Source organism: Ranitomeya imitator, chromosome 10, assembly GCF_032444005.1.
Source record: "Ranitomeya imitator isolate aRanImi1 chromosome 10, aRanImi1.pri, whole genome shotgun sequence".
Taxonomy (NCBI): Eukaryota; Metazoa; Chordata; class Amphibia; order Anura; family Dendrobatidae; genus Ranitomeya; species Ranitomeya imitator.
In genome coordinates, this window is record NC_091291.1 from 144,615,629 (window position 1) to 144,640,171 (window position 24,543).

General features: G+C 43.2%; 1 protein-coding gene across 3 annotated transcripts in view; it reads left to right on the top strand.

The window, feature by feature from the left end:
• Positions 1-24,543, top strand: part of LOC138652032 (CMP-N-acetylneuraminate-beta-galactosamide-alpha-2,3-sialyltransferase 4-like) — a 175,280-nt gene that overhangs the window by 20,590 nt on the left and 130,147 nt on the right. For 2 of the 3 annotated variants that reach the window (XM_069742738.1, XM_069742739.1), the window contains exons 6-11: positions 4,174-4,237; positions 5,931-6,026; positions 11,951-12,140; positions 17,060-17,200; positions 17,274-17,411; positions 19,967-20,054. In XM_069742738.1, coding sequence (XP_069598839.1) covers positions 4,174-4,237; positions 5,931-6,026; positions 11,951-12,140; positions 17,060-17,200; positions 17,274-17,411; positions 19,967-20,053 — 716 coding nt within the window. In that variant the 3' untranslated portion in view covers position 20,054. Of the gene's footprint in view, positions 1-4,173; positions 4,238-5,930; positions 6,027-11,950; positions 12,141-17,059; positions 17,201-17,273; positions 17,412-19,966; positions 20,824-24,543 lie in introns of those variants that run through there. The other variant, XM_069742737.1, reaches the window with a different exon arrangement.

Here is a 24,543-nt window from a genome sequence, read left to right on the forward strand (position 1 = left end):
GCACTATTATGTGGCCCCTGTATGGCGGCAGTACTATGTTACATATGTATAATGTATGGCACTATTATGTGGCCCCTGTATGATGGCAGTACTATGTTACGTATGTACACTGTATGGCACTATTATGTGGCCCCTGTATGATGGCAGTACTATGTTACATATGTACACTGTATGGCACTATTATGTGGCACCTGTATGGCGGCAGTACTATGTTACATATGTACACTGTATGGCACTATTATGTGGCCCCTGTATGATGGCAGTACTATGTTACATATGTACACTGTATGGCACTATTATGTGGCCCCTGTATGATGGCAGTACTATGTTACATATGTATAATGTATGGCACTATTATGTGGCCCCTGTATGGCGGCAGTACTATGTTACATATGTATAATGTATGGCACTATTATGTGGCCCCTGTATGGCGGCAGTACTATGTTACATATGTACACTGTATGGCACTATTATGTGGCCCCTGTATGATGGCAGTACTATGTTACATATGTACACTGTATGGCACTATTATGTGGCCCCTGTATGATGGCAGTACTATGTTACATATGTACACTGTATGGCACTATTATGTGGCCCCTGTATGGCGGCAGTACTATGTTACATATGTACACTGTATGGCACTATTATGTGGCCCCTGTATGATGGCAGTACTATGTTACATATGTACACTGTATGGCACTATTATGTGGCCCCTGTATCATGGCAGTACTATGTTACATATTTATAATGTATGGCACTATTATGTGGCCCCTGTATGATGGCAGTACTATGTTACATATGTACACTGTATATATACTATGTGGCCCCTGTATGGCGGCAGTACTATGTTACATATGTACACTGTATGGCACTATTATGTGGCCCCTGTATGATGGCAGTACTATGTTACATATGTACACTGTATGGCACTATTATGTGGCCCCTGTATGATGGCAGTACTATGTTACATATGTACACTGTATGGCACTATTATGTGGCCCCTGTATGATGGCAGTACTATGTTACATATGTACACTGTATGGCACTATTATGTGGCCCCTGTATGATGGCAGTACTATGTTACATATGTATAATGTATGGCACTATTATGTGGCCCCTGTATGGCGGCAGTACTATGTTACATATGTACACTGTATGGCACTATTATGTGGCCCCTGTATCATGGCAGTACTATGTTACATATGTATAATGTATGGCACTATTATGTGGCCCCTGTATCATGGCAGTACTATGTTACATATGTACACTGTATGGCACTATTATGTGGCCCCTGTATCATGGCAGTACTATGTTACATATGTACACTGTATGGCAATATTATGTGGCCCCTGTATGATGGCAGTACTCTGTTACATATGTATAATGTATGGCACTATTATGTGGCCCCTGTATCATGGCAGTACTATGTTACATATGTACACTGTATGGCACTATTATGTGGCCCCTGTATCATGGCAGTACTATGTTACATATGTACACTGTATGGCACTATTATGTGGCCCCTGTATGGCGGCAGTACTATGTTACATATGTACACTGTATGGCACTATTATGTGGCCCCTGTATCATGGCAGTATTATGTTACATATGTATAATGTATGGCACTATTATGTTGCCCCTGTATGATGGCAGTACTCTGTTACATATGTATAATGTATGGCACTATTATGTGGCCCCTGTATCATGGCAGTACTATGTTACATATGTACACTGTATGGCACTATTATGTGGCCCCTGTATCATGGCAGTACTATGTTACTTATGTACACTGTATGGCACTATTATGTGGCCCCTGTATGATGGCAGTACTATGTTACATATGTATAATGTATGGCACTATTATGTGGCCCCTGTATCATGGCAGTACTATGTTACATATGTACACTGTATGGCACTATTATGTGGCCCCTGTATGATGGCAGTACTCTGTTACATATGTATAATGTATGGCACTATTATGTGGCCCCTGTATCATGGCAGTACTATGTTACATATGTACACTGTATGGCACTATTATGTGGCCCCTGTATCATGGCAGTACTATGTTACATATGTACACTGTATGGCACTATTATGTGGCCCCTGTATGGCGGCAGTACTATGTTACATATGTACACTGTATGGCACTATTATGTGGCCCCTGTATCATGGCAGTACTATGGTACATATGTATAATGTATGGCACTATTATGTTGCCCCTGTATGATGGCAGTACTCTGTTACATATGTATAATGTATGGCACTATTATGTGGCCCCTGTATGGCGGCAGTACTATGTTACATATGTACACTGTATGGCACTATTATGTGGCCCCTGTATGATGGCAGTACTCTGTTACTTATGTACACTGTATGGCACTATTATGTGGCACCTGTATGATGGCAGTACTATGTTACATATGTATAATGTATGGCACTATTATGTGGCCCCTGTATCATGGCAGTACTATGTTACATATGTACACTGTATGGCACTATTATGTGGCCCCTGTATGGCGGCAGTACTATGTTACATATGTACACTGTATGGCACTATTATGTGGCCCCTGTATGATGGCAGTACTATGTTACATATGTACACTGTATGGCACTATTATGTGGCCCCTGTATGATGGCAGTACTCTGTTACATATGTACACTGTATGGCACTATTATGTGGCCCCTGTATGATGGCAGTACTCTGTTACTTATGTACACTGTATGGCACTATTATGTGGCACCTGTATGGCGGCAGTACTCTGTTACATATGTACACTGTATGGCACTATTATGTGGCACCTGTATGATGGCAGTACTCTGTTACTTATGTACACTGTATGGCACTATTATGTGGCACCTGTATGATGGCAGTACTCTGTTACATATGTACACTGTATGGCACTATTATGTTGCCCCTGTATGATGGCAGTACTATGTTACATATGTATAATGTATGGCACTATTATGTGGCACCTGTATGGCGGCAGTACTATGTTACATATGTACACTGTATGGCACTATTATGTGGCCCCTGTATGATGGCAGTACTATGTTACATATGTACACTGTATGGCACTATTATGTGGTCTCTGTATGGCGGCAGTACTATGTTACATATGTACACTGTATGGCACTATTATGTGGCCCCTGTATGATGGCAGTACTATGTTACATATGTATAATGTATGGCACTATTATGTGGCCCCTGTATGATGGCAGCCAGTACTATGTTACATATGTATAATGTATGGCACTATTATGTTGCCCCTGTATGATGGCAGTACTATGTTACATATGTACACTGTATGGCATTATTATGTGGTCTCTGTATGGCGGCAGTACTATGTTACATATGTACACTGTATGGCACTATTATGTGGCCCCTGTATGATGGCAGTACTCTGTTACATATGTACACTGTATGGCACTATTATGTGGCCCCTGTATGATGGCAGTACTATGTTACATATGTATAATGTATGGCACTATTATGTTGCCCCTGTATGATGGCAGTACTATGTTACATATGTACACTGTATGGCACTATTATGTTGCCCCTGTATGATGGCAGTACTCTGTTACTTATGTACACTGTATGGCACTATTATGTGGCACCTGTATGGCGGCAGTACTATGTTACATATGTACACTGTATGGCACTATTATGTGGCCCCTGTATGATGGCAGTACTATGTTACATATGTACACTGTATGGCACTATTATGTGGCCCCTGTATGATGGCAGTACTATGTTACATATGTACACTGTATGGCACTATTATGTGGCACCTGTATGGCGGCAGTACTATGTTACATATGTACACTGTATGGCACTATTATGTGGCCCCTGTATGATGGCAGTACTATGTTACATATGTACACTGTATGGCACTATTATGTGGCCCCTGTATGGCGACAGTACTCTGTTACATATGTATAATGTATGGCACTATTATGTGGCCCCTGTATGATGGCAGTACTATGTTACATATGTATAATGTATGGCACTATTATGTGGCCCCTGTATGATGGCAGCCAGTACTATGTTACATGTGTATCATGTATGGCACTATTATATGGCCCCTGTATGATGGCAGTACTATGTTACATATATACACTGTATGGCTCTATTATGTGGCCCTTGTATGTTGACCTTGTGATTCCTTTATCTAGAGCTGCTGCTGATGCAGACGCTGGCGCTCACTAAACATTTCCATGTACCGCAGATGATCGACAGGTAAAGAGCGATCACTCATGTTTTCTGCGCTGCAAAATATGTTGGTGTGATATAATGGAATAAATCCATCATAAACCTGAGTGTGAGCCTAGCTCAGCCTGGTGCCCATGTGCTGCACATTCTCCAGTCTTTGTCGCCCCCTAGTGGTTGCTCTGAGAACTGACCCCAAGCGCCTCAGTGGGAGAGTCAGCTTACATAGTAACATAGTTAGTAAGGCCGAAAAAAGACATTTGTCCATCCAGTTCAGCCTATATTCCATCATAATAAATACCCAGATCTACGTCCTTCTACAGAACCTAATAATTGTATGATACAATATTGTTCTGCTCCAGGAAGACATCCAGGCCTCTCTTGAACCCCTCGACTGAGCTTGTTATGTGATACTAGATTGTAGCCCGATTCTAACGCTTCTGGTATTCTAGAATATGTATAGTGGTATATAGCAGCCACGTAGTATATAACACAGCCCACGTAATTTATAGCACAGCCACATAGTATATAACACAGCCCACGTAATATATAGCACAGCCTACGTAGTATATGGCACAGGCCACGTAATATATAGCACAGCCTACGTAGTATATGGCACAGGCCACGTAATATATAGCACAGCCTACGTAGTATATGGCACAGGCCACGTAATATATAGCACAGCCTACGTAGTATATGGCACAGGCCACGTAATATATAGCACAGCCTACGTAGTATATAACACAGCCCACGCAATATATAGCACAGCCTACGTAGTATATGGCACAGGCCACGTAATATATAGCACAGCCTACGTAGTATATGGCATAGGCCACGTAATATATAGCACAGCCTACGTAGTATATAATACAGCCCACGTAATATATAGCACAGCCTACGTAGTATATAGCACAGTCCACGTAGTATCTAGCAGTGGGGGCACCATATCCCTGTTAAAAGAAAAAAATTCAAATAAAAAATACTTGTATAATCACCCTTCGGGGTCAACCAAAGCTGTCCCGATGCGCACGATGCTGCCGCCAGCTTCCGTTTCCAGTGATGCATTGCAAAATTTCCCAGATGACTTAGCGGTCTCGCAAGACCTCTAAGTCATCTGGGTAATTTCGCAATGCATCACTGGGAACAGAAGCTGGCGACAGCATAGCGGGCATCGGTGGACAACGGAAGGTGAAAATGGCACCATTTTAAAAAAAAAATCATTTTTAACATATCTTTTTACTATTAATGCTGCATAGCCAGCATCAATAGTAAAAGGTTGGTCCGGGATGGGGCGACACACTGGCGCTGACTGGAGGGGCGTAGGAAGGGGTCACTGACTGGAGGAGAGTAGGGAGGGGCCAATTCGCGGCTGGACTAAGCATGTCGCTGATTGGTCGCGGCCAGTAGGCCGCGACCAATCAGCGACGCGGGATTTCCATTACAGACAGACAAACAGATGGAAGTACCCCTTAGATGATTATATAGATAGATTCTGCTCCGCTGCAGATAAGTGTTTAGAGTCAGGCTCGGACCAGCCCACTGCGGAGCCGTGAATCCCCCGGTGGGCCCTCGCCCCTATATGAGCAGTGGATGGCACAATGCACATGATTCTCTAGGTACAGTAGCAGAGTAATGTGCGCGGAGGGTCTTTGGTCCCCCAACCCAACACTGTATACACTTCTGTATATGAAGGGTGTATATTCATGTTTCCTTCCGCATTCAGTCTGCAGTGTCGTCGCTGTGTGGTTGTCGGGAACGGATATCAATTAAAGAACAGTTCTCTGGGTGACGTCATCGACCAGTATGACGTGGTCATCAGGTGAGCCGCGGCTTCCTTGCTTTGGTGTTTTGTGATTCTTTTTTTTTTTGTGATTTATTATATTATCTATAATGTTACATTGTTTGTTGCTCGTGCTCATTAAACCTTTATAGACTCGGAAGCCTTCATTATACAGACGGCACCTACCGAACCCCAGGATTGAATCTGTATCTCGGGGTTATATAACACACACCCACTGCGCCACTCCTATATTCCTCACGCACCCACTGCGCCACTCCTATATTCCTCACGCAACCACTGTGCCACTCCTATATCCCTCACGCACCCACTGCGCCACTCCTATATCCCTCACGCACCCACTGCACCACTCCTGTATTCCTCACGCACCCACTGTTCCACTCCTGTATTCCTCACGCACCCACTGTTCCACTCCTGTATTCCTCACGCACCCACTGTGCCACTCCTATATCCCTCACGCACCCACTGCTCCACTCCTGTACTCCTCACGCACACACTGCGCCACTCCTATATCCCTGATGCACCCACTGTTCCACTCCTGTATTCCTCACACCCACTGCGCCACTCCTATATGCCTCACGCTCCCACTGTTCCACCCCTGTATTCCTCACACACCCACTGCGCCACTCCTATATGCCTCTCGCTCCCACTGCGCCACTCCTATATGCCTCACGCACCCACTGCGCCACTCCTATATGCCTCACGCACCCACTGCTCCACTCCTATATCCTTCATGCTCCCACTGCGCCACTCATATGCCTCACGCACCCAATGCGCCACTCCTATATGCCTCACGCACCCACTGCTCCACTCCTATATCCTTCACGCTCCCACCGCGCCACTCCTATATCCCTCACGCTCCCACTGCGCCATTCCTATATGCCTCGCGCTCCCACTGCGCCACTTCTATATGCCTCATGCACCCACTGCGCCACTCCTATATGCCTCACGCACCCACTGCTCCACTCCTATATCCTATATCCCTCACGCTCCCACTGCGCCACTCCTATATCCCTCACGCACCCACTGCTCCACTCCTATATCCCTCACGCACCCACTGTGCCACTTTTATATGCCTCACGCACCCACTGTGCCACTTTTATATGCCTCACGCACCCACTGCGCCACTCCTATATCCCTCACACACCCACTGCTCCACTGCTATATCCCTCACGCACCCACTGCTCCACTCCTATATCCCTCACACACCCACTGCTCCACTCCTATATTCCTCACGCACCCACTGTGCCACTGCTATATTCCTCACGCACCCACTGTGCCACTGCTATATCCCTCACACACCCACTGCTCCACTGCTATATCCCTCACACACCCACTGCTCCACTGCTATATTCCTCACGCACCCACTGTGCCACTGCTATATCCCTCACACACCCACTGCTCCACTCCTATATCCCTCACACACCCACTGCTCCACTGCTATATCCCTCACACACCCACTGCTCCACTCCTATATCCCTCACGTACCCACTGCTCCACTGCTATATCCCTCACACACCCACTGCGCCACTCCTATATCCCTCACGTACCCACTGCGCCACTCCTATATCCCTCACGTACCCACTGCGCCACTCCTATATCCCTCACGTACCCACTGCTCCACTCCTATATCCCTCACGTACCCACTGCTCCACTGCTATATCCCTCACGTACCCACTGCTCCACTATCCCTCACGCACCCACTACGCTGCTCCTATATCCCTCACTGAGTTACAACATTAAATGAGGAGACGACTGAGAAGATAGCAGGTTCCGGGAGGTATGAGGGTCAGCGGGGGTCTTACTGAATTAAAGGAATGTCACATGAACTCCCATCTCAATAGTATATGGCAGCCCCATAGCGGCTGATCACAGACGAGCTCGCTGCTTCTGGGGGGGCTGTGATCTAGAGCAATTATATTGTACAAGTGAGTGTGGCGCTGTTGCCTTGAGGTCTATGGCTATGGGACAGTTGTAGGAACAGGTACTGCAAGTGACAAAAACAAATACAAAACTTTAGAATCGTTTTTTCATATGAGGAGTTAAGCTTTTAGGCTGGAGACTTACTAGTGATTTAAAATCGGTCCGATTTTGATGCAGGAGAATCGAAGGAGTGTAATGCCAGTTCATTTTCCCACGCCCCAGAGTTCAGCGCAGGTCAGGCTGTGAGGCAGCACATCTTCATTGGCGGCATCGCTAGTCACTGGAGCTGCACTGGCAGCATCTCCTCATTCACCAGTGTTTTTCAGCCGGGGCGGTCGCATCTTGGCACCGTCATGGTTGAAAACTGTATATTATTATTATTATTTATTTATATAGCACCATTAATTCCATGGTGCTGTACTTGAGAAAGGGGTTATGTACAGAGTTATAGATATCGTTTACAGTAAACAAATTTACAATGACAGACTAGTACAGAGGGGAGAGGACCCTGTGCTTGCGGACTTACCGTACATTCTATGGGATAAAGGGGAAGAGACAGAAGGTCGGGGGTTCAGCAGCTCGGGTGGTGGTGAGTCGGCAGCTCTGGCGGTGGTGAGGTGGCAGCTCTGGTGGTGGTGAGGCAGCAGTTCTGGTGGTGGTGAGTCGGCAGCTCTGGCGGTGGTGAGGTGGCTGCTCTGGTGGTTGTTAGGCGGCAACTCAGGTGGAGGTGAGGCGGCACCTCAGGTGGTGGTGATATATACCCCAGATGTGGATTACGACGTGGGACACAATGATGGACAGGTAAGGTATATTGTTGGTTTGTTATTTTTGTTACAGGAGATCGAGGGCGTCGCATGGATTAGGAGTACAATAAAGATGGGAAAAATGTGTTGTGTTTTATTTAATTAAAATACTTTATTCTGGCTGTGTCTTTATTTTTCATGTAACAACTATAGGATTAGTAATAGATAGGTGTCTTATTGACACCTCTCCAGTACTAAGCCGTGGGCTTGATGTCACCTTACAATACAAAGGGGACATCAACCCCAGAACTATTACCCCACTTGCCACCACTATAGGGCAACTGGGAAGAGCGAGGCTTAGTGCCAGAATTGGCATATCTTAGAGATGCGCCTTTCCTGGGGCAGCTGGGCGCTGATGTTTTCAGCCGGGGCAATATCCATGGCCTCTTCCTAGGCTGTTAATATCTGCCCCCAGGCACTGGCTTTCCCTTTGCTGGTTCCGAAAATTGAGCAGGAGCCCACGCCATTTCTTTCCCAAAAAATAATCTTTTAAATTTGCGCACACACACACTAATTGGATTTGTCACTGACATCTATATATAAAACTATTCTGCATGTTTTTTTTTTTTTTAATAATGTATTTTTTATTAAAGCATATGAAACGCCAGTAACACAGTCCGATATAATTTCCAGACAAGTACCGTACGTTAGATACATGACCTGACAATACATTTTCATTTTACGAAACAACACCCTTACCCCCTCACCAACCCCCCTCTCCCTCCCCCCAATCTCTTGCCCATTATCCGATAATACCATCTAACAACATCACCTCTTGAGAAAAGATAAGAAGCTATACAAAAACTCACCTGTACATGAAGGAGTCCCTCCAAAATCAACTAAACGACACCCATTCTACTTTGCAGTAACTCAACAGACGCCACACATGGGTGATCCATCCACCCCACACATTTTCAAATTTTGTATTCTGACCTCTCTTACTGTGTATGTTTCTTTCCGTAAGGACAATAAAATTTATCTTGTTGATAAATTCCTTTTTCCCTGGCGGTTTTTCATCCAACCAATGCAATGCGATAAGCTTTCTCGCAGCATACAACAATCTTGCGATAGTCAGCCTTCCACATTCATCCGTAGCAATATCATCCATACAGCCCAGAAGGCCGGTCAGCGGGTTACGCACCACATCTACTCCTGTCACCTCCTGGATCAAGTTAAGCACCTTCACCCAAAAGGGTTGGAGGCGAGCACACGACCACATCATATGTAGCAGATCGGCGCCTTCCTCACCACACCTGGGACACTGAGTCCCCTCTCAATCCTGCCTTCCTCATCCGTGCCGGGGTCCTGTACACCCTATACCCCAGGTATAACTGTGACACCCTTTTAGCCTCACTCAGGGAAGCCCTGGGGATATATTGAAGTATGGACTCCCACTGGGACTCCGACAAGGGGCCCACATCCGCCACCCATTTTTCCTTAATCCTTAATGGATGCTTCAATAAAAAGGTATCCATCAGACCCCTGTACATCAAGGTAATGAACCCCCTGGTACTCATCCGAGGTCCAATAAGATTCAACAGGCTATCTGACTGCAGATTCACGCGCGACACCTCATTTTGACAGTTTAGGGCATGTCTCAACTGCAGGTACTGAAAGAATGACTTCTGGGTTAAAGGAAACTCAGTCCTAACTGTCTCGAATGTTTTAATGACATCCCGGTCGATCAACTGAGACACGAACCAAATGGCAATGCGCCTCCACTGACCGAACCCCGCAATCTCCTAAGCTCCGCCAACCTAGGTTCAAACCAAATCGGCGTATATCTCGTAAATTCCGTTACTCCCCTCCATTGCCTAATTTTCTGCCATACTTTCCCTATCATAGCGATCATTGGGAATTTTTGGTGGTTAAATCTGAATCTACCTGCTTCAAGACTGGCCAACAATGGGCCCTTTCCTACCGCGTGTTCAATAATTATTCCCGCTGAAGAGCTTGGTTCTGGCTCTCCCCAACCTACCATGTGCTGGCATTGAGATGCTATATAGTAAATCCATGGATTGGGGACCGCCAGACCACCCTCTTCCTTTGCCCTCTGCAGATGTTCCAATTTGATGCGCGCCTGTCCACCCCTCCAGATTAAATCCCTAAATAGAGTATTGATCCTATAAAATTTACTCTGAGGCAGCCACACTGGAGCATTATGCAATATATAGAGGAGCTGAGGCATAAGTAGCATTTTGATCAAATTGGCTCTGCGTGCGACCGACAGAAATAGCTTCTTCCAAGCCCCAATCTTCTGCTGGAACTTCGCAAGCAAAGGAGTCAGGTTGAGCCGCACATAGTCCTCTATTTTGTCCGAAACCACGATGCCCAGATATTTAAACTCCTGTACTACTCTTAAGGGAACCCCAGGGTCAAGAGTCAGAGGAGCTGCTGCGTCCACGGGCAACAACACAGACTTCTCCCAATTAATAGATAATCCGGAAAGAGCCCCACATTTAGAAATACTGTTCATAGCGGCCCTCAGAGACTCCTGTGCATCTTCCTAAAACAATAACACATCGTCAGCGTACAGGGCTATTTTTCTCTAGTCACCTTCCACGACGGCATATGGAGGTTGTCTCTTTGCCCTAATGGGGAACAGGAAACACAGAGAGGTTTAAAAGGACCTCCCACCTGCCAGTGTCTTTCCTGTTCCCCATGGGACAGGGAGAGGTCTCCAGGTGCTGTAGTGGCCGGCGACTGCGGTACCTTTATGCAGGCTTTGCCTGTCAGAGCCGGGCAGCTGATGGTCGCGTTCCGCCTCCTCCTGAATTACCGGCTATTCTTCTATCTCTTTATGAAATATAAAGGCATACACTAATATATATATATATATATATATATTGCACCTATTCTATCTATTCTAATCAGTCACGCTGTGATTTTACTGTACCCGCATATGAATTGCCGGCTTTTCAAAGGACACCGGTGCATAAAAATCGGACAGCATGTGCATGGTGTTAGTTCTGTGCGATTTATTTTTTTCCCTCCCACCCATTGACTTCTACTGCAAGATGCGATCCGATTTCTGATTACTATGGCAGCATGCTGCAATTTTTTTCCCAGTCCGATCGTGATCCGATCCGAGCTGGGAAAAAAAAATGCAGATGAGGACACAAGTGGGAATGAGCCCTTATTGTCCCTGTTCTATGTTCTGTTCTCCATACATGAACTGTGCATCACCTGATTTATCCCATTTCTTTATGTCTTCTACAGGTTGAACAATGGTCCAGTCTATAATTATGAGAGTGATGTTGGCAGTAAGACCACCATCCGCATGTTTTACCCAGAATCTGCAAACTTCGACCTGACGTTGGATAATAATCCAGAGACACTGATGGTCCTGGTTCCATTCAAGAGTCTGGACCTAAAATGGTTGTTAACAATGCTGAATGATGAGAAGCCGGTGCGTTATGTAGGGTGAAACATAGAGCTGCAACCATACAAGGCCCCAACACACACCTGATACATGGACTACAGGGATCGCATCAAAGCAGAGACCTATATAGGGGCACCATACGGTGTCTTAATACAGTAGTGCCGCCATACTGTGCCTGCAAATAGCAATACCATCATACTGTACCTGGATATAGTAAGACCACCATACTGTTTCAGCATATAGTAATACCACCATACTGTACCTGCATATAGTAATACCACCATACTGTGTCTGCATATCCTGGAATACTTGTCTCTCGCTGATTCCAGGATTGTAGACCCCTGTGATGCTAGTTAGTGGACACACCACGATTTAACATGTCCCTTTTGTCACACTATTTTCAGGGTGCCATCATTTCTGTCCAGGCCGATTTCATTAGTTTTATTTTTTTAAGTTCTGTAGAAGCGTGGTTGAAAAGCAATGTCTGAATTTCATTTGTTCATTTTCATAGATCTTTTATTTATTTTTACTTTTGTCAGATTCAAGTTATTTCTGTGACCATTGTGGGTTTTTATGTCACTAAATGTGGGGTGCCAACAATTTTGACCACGTGTGCATACAGTGAATATAAAAAATCTACACACCCTTGTTAAAATGCCAGTATTTTGTAATGTAAAAAAAAAAACAATCCTACCAAAAAGTAATCATTTCACTACTTTTTTCCTTTAATGTTGCCACAATCTGTACAAATCCATTGTGAAACAAACTGAAATTATTTTAAGAGAGAAAATAAAAATAGTAAAATTAAAATAATGTGGTTGCATAAGTGTGCGCATCCTCTTATACAGTCATGGCCAAAAGTATTGACACCCCTGCAATTCTGTCAGATAATACTCAGTTTCTTCCTGAAAATGATTGCAAACACAAATTCTTTGTTATTATCTTCATTTAATTTGTCTTAAATGAAAAAACACAAAAAGAATTGCCCTAAAGCCAAATGGGATATAATTCCACACCAAACATAAAAAAGGGGGTGGACAAAAGTATTGGCACTGTTCAAAAAAATCATGTGATGCTTCTGTAATTAGTGTAATTAACAGCACCTGTAACTTACCGGTGGCACCTAACAGGTGTTGGCAATAACTAAATCACACTTGCAGCCAGTTGACATGGATTAAAGTTGACTCAACCTCTGTCCTGTGTCCTTGTGTGTACCACATTGAGCATGGAGAAAAGAAAGAAGACCAAAGAACAGTCTGAGGACTTGAGAAACCAAATTGTGAGGAAGCATGAGCAATCTGAAGGCTACAAGTCCATCTCCAAAGACCTGAATGTTCCTGTGTCTATCGTGCGCAGTGTCATCAAGAAGTGTAAAGCCCATGGCACTGTGGCTAACCTCCCTAGATGTGGACGGAAAAGAAAAATTGACAAGAGATTTCAACGCAAGATTGTGCGGATGTTGGATAAAGAACCTCGACTAACATCCAAACAAGTTCAAGCTGCCCTGCAGTCCGAGGGTACAACAGTGTCAACCCGTACTATCCGTCGGCGTCTGAATGATAAGGGACTGTATGGTAGGAGACCCAGGAAGACCCCACTTCTTACCCCGAGACATAAAAAAGCCAGGCTGGAGTTTGCCAAAACTTACCTGAAAAAGCCTAAAACGTTTTGGAAGAATGTTCTCTGGTCAGATGAGACAAAAGTAGAGCTTTTTGGGCAAAGGCATCAACATAGAGTTTACAGGAGAAAAAAGAGGCATTCAAAGAAAAGAACACGGTCCCTACAGTCAAAAATGGCGGAGGTTCCCTGATGTTTTGGGGTTGCTTTGCTGCCTCTGGCACTGGACTGCTTGACCGTGTGCATGGCATTATGAAGTCTGAAGACTACCAACAAATTTTGCAGCATAATGTAGGGCCCAGTGTGAGAAAGCTGGGTCTCCCTCAGAGGTCATGGGTCTTCCAGCAGGACAATGACCCAAAACACACTTCAAAAATCACTAGAAAATGGTTTGAGAGAAAGCACTGGAGACTTCTAAGGTGGCCAGCAATGAGTCCAGACCTGAATCCCATACAACACCTGTGGAGAGATCTAAAAATGGCAGTTTGGAGAAGGCGCCTTCAAATATCAGGGACCTGGAGCAGTTTGCGAAAGAAGAATGGTAATACCTCCTCAAAAAAAGGGTGAAAGAATAGAACATACAAAACCAATATGGTAAAAATATATAAAATTTTATTAAATAATGTTTAAAAAACACATTAAAAGAGGGGAAAAGAGAAAACACCAGGACAATGCAAAAAAAAACCACTCCTTGAAAAAGCCACGTCCAGGCGAAACGTGCGATGGAGCTAGCAGGATATCACTGGGTATGGACTGTTTTATGTTATAGGGTACTTGTGTTATCTCATTCCCCTCTTTTTTGCCTCATTTTAATCTCTTTGAATGCATGTTTGCAAAATAGATGTTGGCTATGTGTTAGAGGATTTACCATTTGTACCCTTCTACTTATTTATTATTATGTCTATGAGCCCACTCCAATTATTGCACTATGGGTTTTTTTTTTGCATTGTCCTGGTGTTTTCTCTTTTCCCCTCTTTTAATGTGTTTTTTAAACATTATTTTTAACCCCTTCATGACCTTGGGATTTTTCGTTTTTCCGTGTTCATTTTTCACTCCCCTCCTTCCCAGAGTCATAACTTTTTTTTTTTCCGTCAGTTTGGCCATGTGAGGGCTTATTTTTTGCGGGACGAGTTGTACTTTTGAATGACATCATTGGTTTTAGCATGTGGTGTACTAGAAAACGGGAAAAAAATTCCAAGTGCGGTGAAATTGCAAAAAAAGTGCAATCCCACACTTGTTTGGCTTTTTTGCTAGGTTCACTAAATGCTAAAACTAACCTGCCATTATGATTCTCCAGGTCAGTACGAGTTCATAGACACCTAACATGACTAGGTTATTTGTTACCTAAGTGGTGAAAAAAAATTCCAAACTTTGCTAAAAAAAAAAAATTGCGCCATTTTCCGATACTCGTAGCATTTCCATTTTTCCTGATCTGGCGTCGGTTGAGGGCTTATTTTTTGCGTGCTGAGATGACGTTTTTAATGATAGCATTTTGGTGCAGATACGTTCTTTTGATCACCCGTTATTGCATTTTAATGCAATGTCGCGGCGACCTAAAAAACGTAATTCTGGCGTTTCGAATTTTTTTCTCGCTACGCTGTTTAGCGATCAGGTTAATGCTTTTTTTAATTGATAGAACGGGCGATTCTGAGCGCGGCAATACCAAATATGTGTAGATTTGATTTTTTTTTTAATTGATTTATTTTGATTGGGGCGAAAGGGGGGTGATTTAAACTTTTATATTTTTTTTTTTTTATTTTTTTCACAATTTTTTTTAACTTTTTTTTTTTTAATTTTGCCATGCTTCAATAGCCTCCATGGGAGGCTAGAAGCAGGCACAGCACGATCGCCTCTGCTACATAGCAGCGATCTGCTGTTCGCTGCTATGTAGCAGAATTGCAGGTGTGCTGTGAGCGCCGACCACAGGGTGGCGCTCACAGCTACCGGCGATCAGTAACCATAGAGGTCTCAAGGACCTCTATGGTTACAATGGAGACGCATCGCCGACCTCCGATCATGTGACGGGCCTTTTCTGGCCGCCCGGCCGGATGTGGTGGTTAAATGCCGCTGTCTGCGTTTGACAGCGGCATTTAACTAGTTAATAGGCGCGGGCAGATCGCGATTCTGCTCGCGTCTATTATGGGCACATGTCAGCTGTTCAAAACAGCTGACATGTCCCGGCTTTGATGCGGGCTCACCGCCGGAGCCCGCATCAAAGCAGGGCTTCTGACCTCGAACATACTATCCCGTCCAAGGTCAGAAAGGGGTTAATAAAAATTTATATATTTTTACCATATTGGTTTTGTATATTCTATTCTTTCACCCTTTTTTTGAGGAGGTATTAGTAGTTATATGGGGTGATATTTGATTTGTTCATGTATTATTTACTGTAGGAGTTGTATTCAAAGAAGAATGGTCTAAACTCCAGCCGAGCATTGTAAGAAACTCATTGATGGTTACCGGAAGCGGTTGGTCGCAGTTATTTTGGCTAAAGGTTGTGCAACCAAGTATTAGGCTGAGGGTGCCAATACTTTTGTCTGGCCCATTTTTGGAGTTTTGTGTGAAATGATCAATGTTTTGCTTTTTGCTTCATTCTCTTGTGTTTTTTCATTTAAGACAAATTAAATGAAGATAATAATACCAAAGAATTTGCGTTTGCAATCATTTTCAGGAAGAAACTGAGTATTATCTGACAATTGCAGGGGTGTCAATACTTTTGGCCATGACTTTAATAGGAGATGAGATTGTGTCCAGAATCAGCCGATCACATCCCCCTCATGGTACGTTGTTAGTGCTCGGCATCCGTCATTACAGCGCTGCTCATTAACCGCAGAGAAAGTGTTGCTGCTCGCGGAGGATTTTCCTGACTTTTTCTGGTCTGTGAGCAGCTGACAACACAGCAAAGGATTTCAGTGTGGAAAGTTGTCAGGAGAAGGTACAAAGATTTCCCCAGCATTAGATCCATCATGGACACTGAAGACGTCATCAAGAAGGGGCAGAAATGTGTCAGAACAGTGAAATAACTGGGAAGTGGACGTCCATCAAAACTGATGAAAAGACGAGAAGAAAACTGGTCCTTTAGTTTAGGCATCAAGAGGCGACGGCAACATTAATGGGAACCTGTCCCCAGAAATAACGCTGCTAACCTGCAGATATGAGGTTAATCTGCAGGATTACAGCGTTATGATGTTGCCTGGCGCCCGCACACAGCCAAATGCAGCAGGGAGAAAATTAAGTTTATTGTTCCCTGCAGTATTCGGTCTCTGTCATGGAGGCGGGGACGTTGACATGTCAATATGTTTCGTGACTTCATATCTTCATTTTTTCAGATTAAAAAGGGTTTCTGGAGATCGCCACCAAAAATCTGGAAAGTGAAGCCTGAGAACCTGCGAATCTTGAACCCGTACTTCATGGAAGTTGCTGCTATTGAACTCCTGAAATACAATCTTGCAACCAAGAAAATCAAACCGGTAAGTGACTGACAGGAGGATGTGAAGGACTCATGACAGCAGTGCGCTCACTACTTGTCTCCTCTTATTCTAGATACCCACCACCGGCATCATGGCCATATCCTTTGCCATTCACTTCTGTGACCAGGTTGACATTGCAGGATTCGGATATCCAAGTGATAAAACTCAATATCTCCACTACTATGATAACCTGACCTTGAAAAACATGGAGGTAAAGGGACAACTCTATCCCACTATAGGCCTGGTCTCATGGGTGACCCATATTCTGGCAAAAATGGGCAGTATTATAGTAGTTATATTCTTATACATAGGGCACTCACCAGTCTTCAAAGGTCACTTCTTTATTAATATCAACTCCAGATAAAATTCATGGCCGGGGGAGAGGGAGCCGAAGCTCATGTGAGCAGGGGAGGACGACGGCCGTTTCGCGCTGTGCCTGCGCTTCTACGGGACCTCAGCTTTTTTCTACTTGGATATATGGACAGAAGTTTTCTTTTTCCCTGAAGGAGCACCCGATGTTCTGGGTCAGCGGCGTGTGGATCAGTTTCGTCTAGTGGCAGACCCTGGGTGTTTTGGTCTCGTGGCATCGTTGGATGTGGGACTGTGCCGCTCGCATTTTTGTTTCTATTGCGGAGTATTCTTATACATAGGGAGCAGTATTATAGTAGTTATATTCTTGTACATAGGGGCAGTATTATAGTAGTTATATTCTTGTACATAGGGGGCAGTATTATAGTAGTTATATTCTTGTACATAGGGGCAGTATTATAGTAGTTATATTCTTGTACATAGGAGCAGTATTCTAGTAGTTATATTCTGGTACAGGGGCAGTATTCTAGTAGTTATATTCTTGTACATAGGGGCAGTATTATAGTAGTTATATTCTTGTACATAGGGGCAGTATTATAGTAGTTCTAGTCTGGTACAGGGGCAGTATTCTAGTAGTTATATTCTTGTACATAGGGGCAGTATTATAGTAGTTATATTCAGGCACGTTGGGGCAGTATTATAGTAGTTATATTCAGGCACTGTGGGGCAGTATTACAATATTTACAGTACGGACCAAAAGTTTGGACACACCTCATTTAAAGATTTTTCAGTATTTTCATGACTATGAGAATTGTAAATTCACACTGAAGGCATCAAAACTATGAATTGAGCTATGAACACATGTGGAATTATATACATAACAAAAAAAGTGTGAAACAACTGAAATTATGTCTTATATTCTAGGTTCTTCAAAGTAGCCACCTTTTACTTTGATGACTGCTTTGCACACTCTTGGCATTCTCTTGATGAGCTTCATGAGGTAGTCACCAGAAATGGTCTTCCAATAATCTTGAAGGAGTTCCCAGAGATGCTTAGCACTTGTTGGCCCTTTTGCCTTCACTTTGCGTCCAGCTCACCCCAAACCATCTCGATTGGGTTCAGGTCTGGTGACTGTGGAGGCCAGGTCATCTGGCGTAGCCCCCATCACTCTCCTTGTTGGTCAAATAGCCCTTACACAGTCTGGAGGTGTGTTTGGGGTCATTGTCCTGTTGAAAAATAAATGATGGTCCAACTAAACGCAAACCGGATGGAATAGCATTCCGCTGCAAGATGCTGTGGTAGCCATGCTGGTTCTGTATGCCTTCAATTTTGAATAAATTCCCAACAGTGTCACCAGCAAAGCCCCCCCACACCATCACACCTCCTCCTCCATGCTTCACGGTGGGAACCAGGCATGTAGAGTCCATCCGTTCACCTTTTCTGCGTCGCACAAAGACACGGTGGTTGGAACCAAAGATCTCAAATTTGGACTCATCAGACCAAAGCACAGATTTCCACTGGTCTAATGTCCATTCCTTGTGTTCTTTAGCCCAAATAAGTCTCTTCTGCTTGTTGCCTGTCCTTAGCAGTGGTTTCCTAGCAGCTATTTTACCATGAAGGCCTGCTGCACAAAGTCTCCTCTTAACAGTTGTTGTAGAGATGTGTCTGCTGCTAGAACTCGGCATTGACCTGGTCTCTAATCTGAGCTGCTGTTAACCTGCCATTTCTGAGGCTGGTGATTAAACTTGTCCTCAGAAGCAGAGGTGACTCTTGGTCTTCCTTTCCTGGGGAGGTCCTCATGTGAGCCAGTTTCTTTGTAGCGCTTGATGGTTTTTGCCACTGCACTTGGGGACACTTTCAAAGTTTTCCCAATTTTTCGGACTGACTGACCTTCATTTCTTAAAGTAATGATGGCCACTCGTTTTTCTTTACTTAGCTGCTTTTTTCTTGCCATAATACAAATTCTAACAGTCTATTCAGTAGGACTATCAGCTGTGTATCCACCAGACTTCTGCACAACACAACTGATGGTCCCAACCCCATTTATAAGGCAAGAAATCCCACTTATTAAACCTGACAGGGCACACCTGTGAAGTGAAGACCATTCCCGGTGACTACCTCTTGAAGCTCATCAAGAGAATGCCAAGCGTGTGCAAAGCAGTCATCAATGCAAAAGGTGGCTACTTTGAAGAACCTAGAATATAAGACATAATTTCAGTTGTTTCACGCTTTTTTGTTAAGTATATAATTCCACGTGTTAATTCATAGTTTTGATCCTTCAGTGTGAATGTACAATTGTCAGTCATGAAAATACAGAAAAATCTTTAAATGAGAAGGTGTATCCAAACTTTTGGTCTGTACTGTATATTTTGTACATAAAAAGCAGTATTTGGAAGTCTTTTAATTGACTATGTGAATGTGCTGCTTTGTAACATTCGTTTCTGTCTATTTTTCCAGGTAACACAACATAAGATTCCCCTTGAAGCCATTGCAATAAAGAAACTTCTCCAACAAAACATCATTCACAATCTGACTTACTTCTAAGGTTGTAAATACTAAAATAATCATTTTTAATTGGTTTACAGTAAATTTTAATAAGGACTTCATGGACCGCTTTGTGATTGATAACCATATGATGGTCTGGAGCACAAAAGATCCACAACTTCAGTCTACATGTGATATACATGAACTACTTCCCATAGTGGATGCAGTTCATCCAGTCATAAGTCTGGGAACCAGGTGATCATCAATATCAGCCTTACTGACATCATTCAGCTTTCTCAGGTTCCAATATTCAAGTTGACAACATTTTTATAGACTTCACACAAAGTAGAGTGACTGGTGGAATTATATTAATTTATTATTTAGAAAAAGCTGCACTTTAATGCCCATTGGATGGAAATCTTTTGGGTCATGTCTCTTTCTGTTTATGGTGTATTCTTATTTGTATATTATCTCTGTTCCTTTTTGGTTGAAAGATGTAAATACCTTCAGGGGCGTTGTTTTTTTTAAAATCTAACCTGCTTGCGTTAAAATTGTTTTTTTAAAATTGTGTTTTATTACAAATGCTGTATCAACTGACATTTCCAGGTTTCTGGTTCCCCTTATATTGCTGGGTACAGAATGAGTCAACTGAGAAACTGATAGAGAGCTTAATCTGCAAGAATAGTTTGTAACTTTCTTTCAACTTTTTTTCTCTGCTCCCATGATCTTATTTTTAATGGCAGACAACATTAATTTTAGGGCTAAACGTTAATGTGATTTTAAATCAACTATTAGAACCATAAAAAGACAAATAAAACTATGTAACATCATTTTTGTTTCAATGGAATAAACATGGCCTAAAAACATGGAAAAAAATGTTAGCCAGTTGCTGTGACACCTGCAAAACCTTTGATTTTCCGGTCAAGAGATTGAAAACTTGAAATTGGAATACTTTAAGGAAAATTCTAAATGTTTTGTTTTTATTATGAACTTAAACCCAAATACAATATATGTCAAACCAATAGTATATTTTGATCAAAATGCTACAAATTGATGAAAAGGAAGCTAGAAATGTTTACTTTTGTGAGACTTATTTTGATGGGTTTAGCAATCTCTTCACATTTTCAGTATTCTTTAAGCTTTTCTAAATGAGCAAAGAGGAGAGAAGGATCCTTGTTGCCATTATTGAATAATACTGCTTTATGCACAAGGGGGCAGTCTTTGCGTCTGGAGGAGAGAAGGTTTTTCCACCAACATAGAAGAGGATTCTTTACTGTTAGGGCAGTGAGAATCTGGAATTGCTTGCCTGAGGAGGTGGTGATGGCGAACTCAGTCGAGGGGTTCAAGAGAGGCCTGGATGTCTTCCTGGAGCAGAACAATATTGTATCATACAATTATTAGGTTCTGTAGAAGGACGTAGATCTGGGGATTTATTATGATGGAATATAGGCTGAACTGGATGGACAAATGTCTTTTTTCGGCCTTACTAACTATGTTACTATGTTACTATGACTCTTTAACCCCTTCATGACCGGGGGATTTTTCGTTTTTCCGTGTTCGTTTTTCGCTCCCCTCCTTCCCAGAGCCATAACTTTTTTATTTTTCCGTCAATTTGGCCATGTGAGGGCATATTTTTTGCGGGACGAGTTGTACTTTTGAACGACATCATTGGTTTTAGCATGTCGTGTACTAGAAAACGGGAAAAAAATTCCAAGTGCAGTGAAATTGCAAAAAAAAGTGCAATCCCACATTGGTTTTTTGTTTGGCTTTTTTGCTAGGTTCACTAAATGCTAAAAATGACCTGCCATTATGATTCTCCAGGTCAGTACGAGTTCATAGACACCAAACATGACTAGGTTATTTTTTATCTAAGTGGTGAAAAAAAATTCCAAACTTTGCTAAAAATAAATTGCGCCATTTTCCGATACTCGTAGCGTCTCCATTTTTCATCATCTGGGGTCGGCTGAGGGCTTATTTTTTGCGTGCCGAGATGACGTTTTTAATGATAGCATTTCGGTGCAGATACGTTCTTTTGATCGCCCGTTATTGCATTTTAATGCAGTGTCGTGGCGACCAAAAAAACGTAATTCTGGCGTTTCGAATTTTTTTCCCGCTGCGCTGTTTAGCAATCAGGTTAATACTTTTTTTTAATTGATAGATCGGGCGATTCTGAGCGCGGCGATACCAAATATGCGTAGATTTGATATTTTTTTTATTGATTTATTTTGATTGGGGCGAAAGGGGGGTGATTTAAACTTTTATGTTTTTTTTTTATTTTTTTCACATTTTTTTAAACTTTTTTTTTTAACTTTTGCCATGCTTCATTAGCCTCCATGAGAGGCTAGAAGCAGGCATAGCACGATCGCCTCTGCTACATAGCAGCGATCTGCTGATCGCTGCTATGTAGCAGAATTGCACGTGTGCTGTGAGCGCCGTCCACAGGGTGGCGCTCACAGCGACGGGCAATCAGTAACCAAGAAGGTCTCAAGGACCTCTATGGTTACCATTCACAAGCATTGCCGACCCCCGATCATGTGACGGGGGTCGGCGATGACGTCATTTCCGGCCGCCCGGCCGGAAGCGGTAGTTAAATGCCGCTGTCTGCGTTTGACAGCGGCATTTAACTAGTTAATAGGTGCGGGCAGATCACGATTCTGCCCGCGCCTATTACGGGTACATGTCAGCTGTTCAAAACAGCTGACATGTCCCGGCTTTGGTGCGGGCTCACCGCGGAGCCCTGCATCAAAGCAGGGGAGCCGGCATCGATCGGTATAGTACGTCCGATGCCGGTAAGGGGTTAATGAACTGTCAATGAAGTGGGGCCACTCACAGCGTCAACAGGAATTCTAATATTCTGAATATTCTGACCAGATCAGTTATATTGTGACAAAAGCGGAATTTATCTTCACGGGTAAGAAAAAAAACTGGAAAAAGTGTTCTGACACTTGCATGGTTCCATTGCTTGAGTCTGAATGTTAAAGAGAAGCTGTCAGATCCCCTGCACCCTCCAACCCAGCCGCATTCTCCTATGTATGAGCAAATTCCCTGCCTACCCAGCACTGTATGACATTATTGAGAGAAAACAAGGTTTAAAAAAGCATTTACATTGGGTACAGAAAGTATTCAGACCTCTTTAATAAATTTGTCACTCTTTGTTTCATTGCAGCCATTTGGTAAATTCAAAAAAGTTCATTTTTTTCACATTAATGTACACTCTGCACCCCATCTTGGCTGAAAAAGAAAGAAATATAGAAATCTTTTCAAAATTATTAAAAAAGAAAAACTGAAATATCACATGGTCATAAGTATTCAGACCCTTTGCTCAGACACTCATAAGTAAGTCCCATGCTGTCCAATTTCTTGTGATCCTCCTTGAGATGGTTCTGCTCCTTCATTGGAGGCCAGCTGTGTGTAATTACACTGATAGGACTTGATTTGGAAACGCGCACACTGTCTATATAAGAACTCACAGCTCATAGTGCATGTCAGACCAAATGAGAATCATGAGGTCAAAGGAACCGGCCAAGGAGCTCCGAGACAGAATTGTGGCAAGGCGCAGATCTGGCCAAGGTTACAGCAGATTTTCTGCAGTACTCAAGGTTCCTAAGAGCACAGTGGCCTCCATAATCCTTAAATGGAAAGAGTTTGGGACCACCAGAAGTCTTCCTAGACCTGGCCGTCCAGCCAAACTGAGCAATCGTGGGAGAAGAGCCTTGATGAGAGAGGTAAAGAAGAACCCCAAGATCACTATGGCTGAGCTCCAGAGATGCAGTAGGGAGATGGGAGAAAGCTCCACAAAGTCAACTATCACTGCAGCCTCCACCAGTCGGGCCTTTATGGCAGAGTGGCCCAACGGAAGCCTCTCCTCAGTGCAAGACATATGAAAGCCCGCATATAGATTGCTAAAAAAAACATATGAAGGACTCCCAGACTATGAGAAGTAAGATTCTCTGGTCTGATGAAATGAAGATAGACCTTTGTTGTGATAATTCTAAGCGGTATTTGTGGAGAAAACCAGGCACTGCCCATCACCTGCCCAATACAATCCCAACAGTGAAACATGGTGGTGGCAGCATCATGCTATGGGGGTATTTTTCAGCTGCAGGGACAGGACGACTGGTTGTCATTGAAGGAAACATGAATGCGGGCAAGTACAGAGATATCCTGGATGAAAACCTCTTCCAGAGTGTTCTGGACCTCAGACTTGGCCGAAGGCTCATCTTCCAACAAGACAATGACCCTAAGCACACAGCTAAAATAACAAAGGAGCGGCTTCAGAACAACTCTGTGACCATTCCTGACCGGCCCAGCCGGAGCCCTGACCTAAACCCAATTGAAAAAAACAAACAAAAAACCACCATATAGGAGTTAAAAAATATATATAGTAAATATATAAAACAATATACACAAAATAGGTATAATAAAATATGCCTTTACTATATTTTATGGCAAACAATGGCACAAACAATGTGCACGTACTTGGAAGTGATAAATACCACAAAAAAAAAAAAAAAAAAAAAAAATATATATATATATATATATATATATAT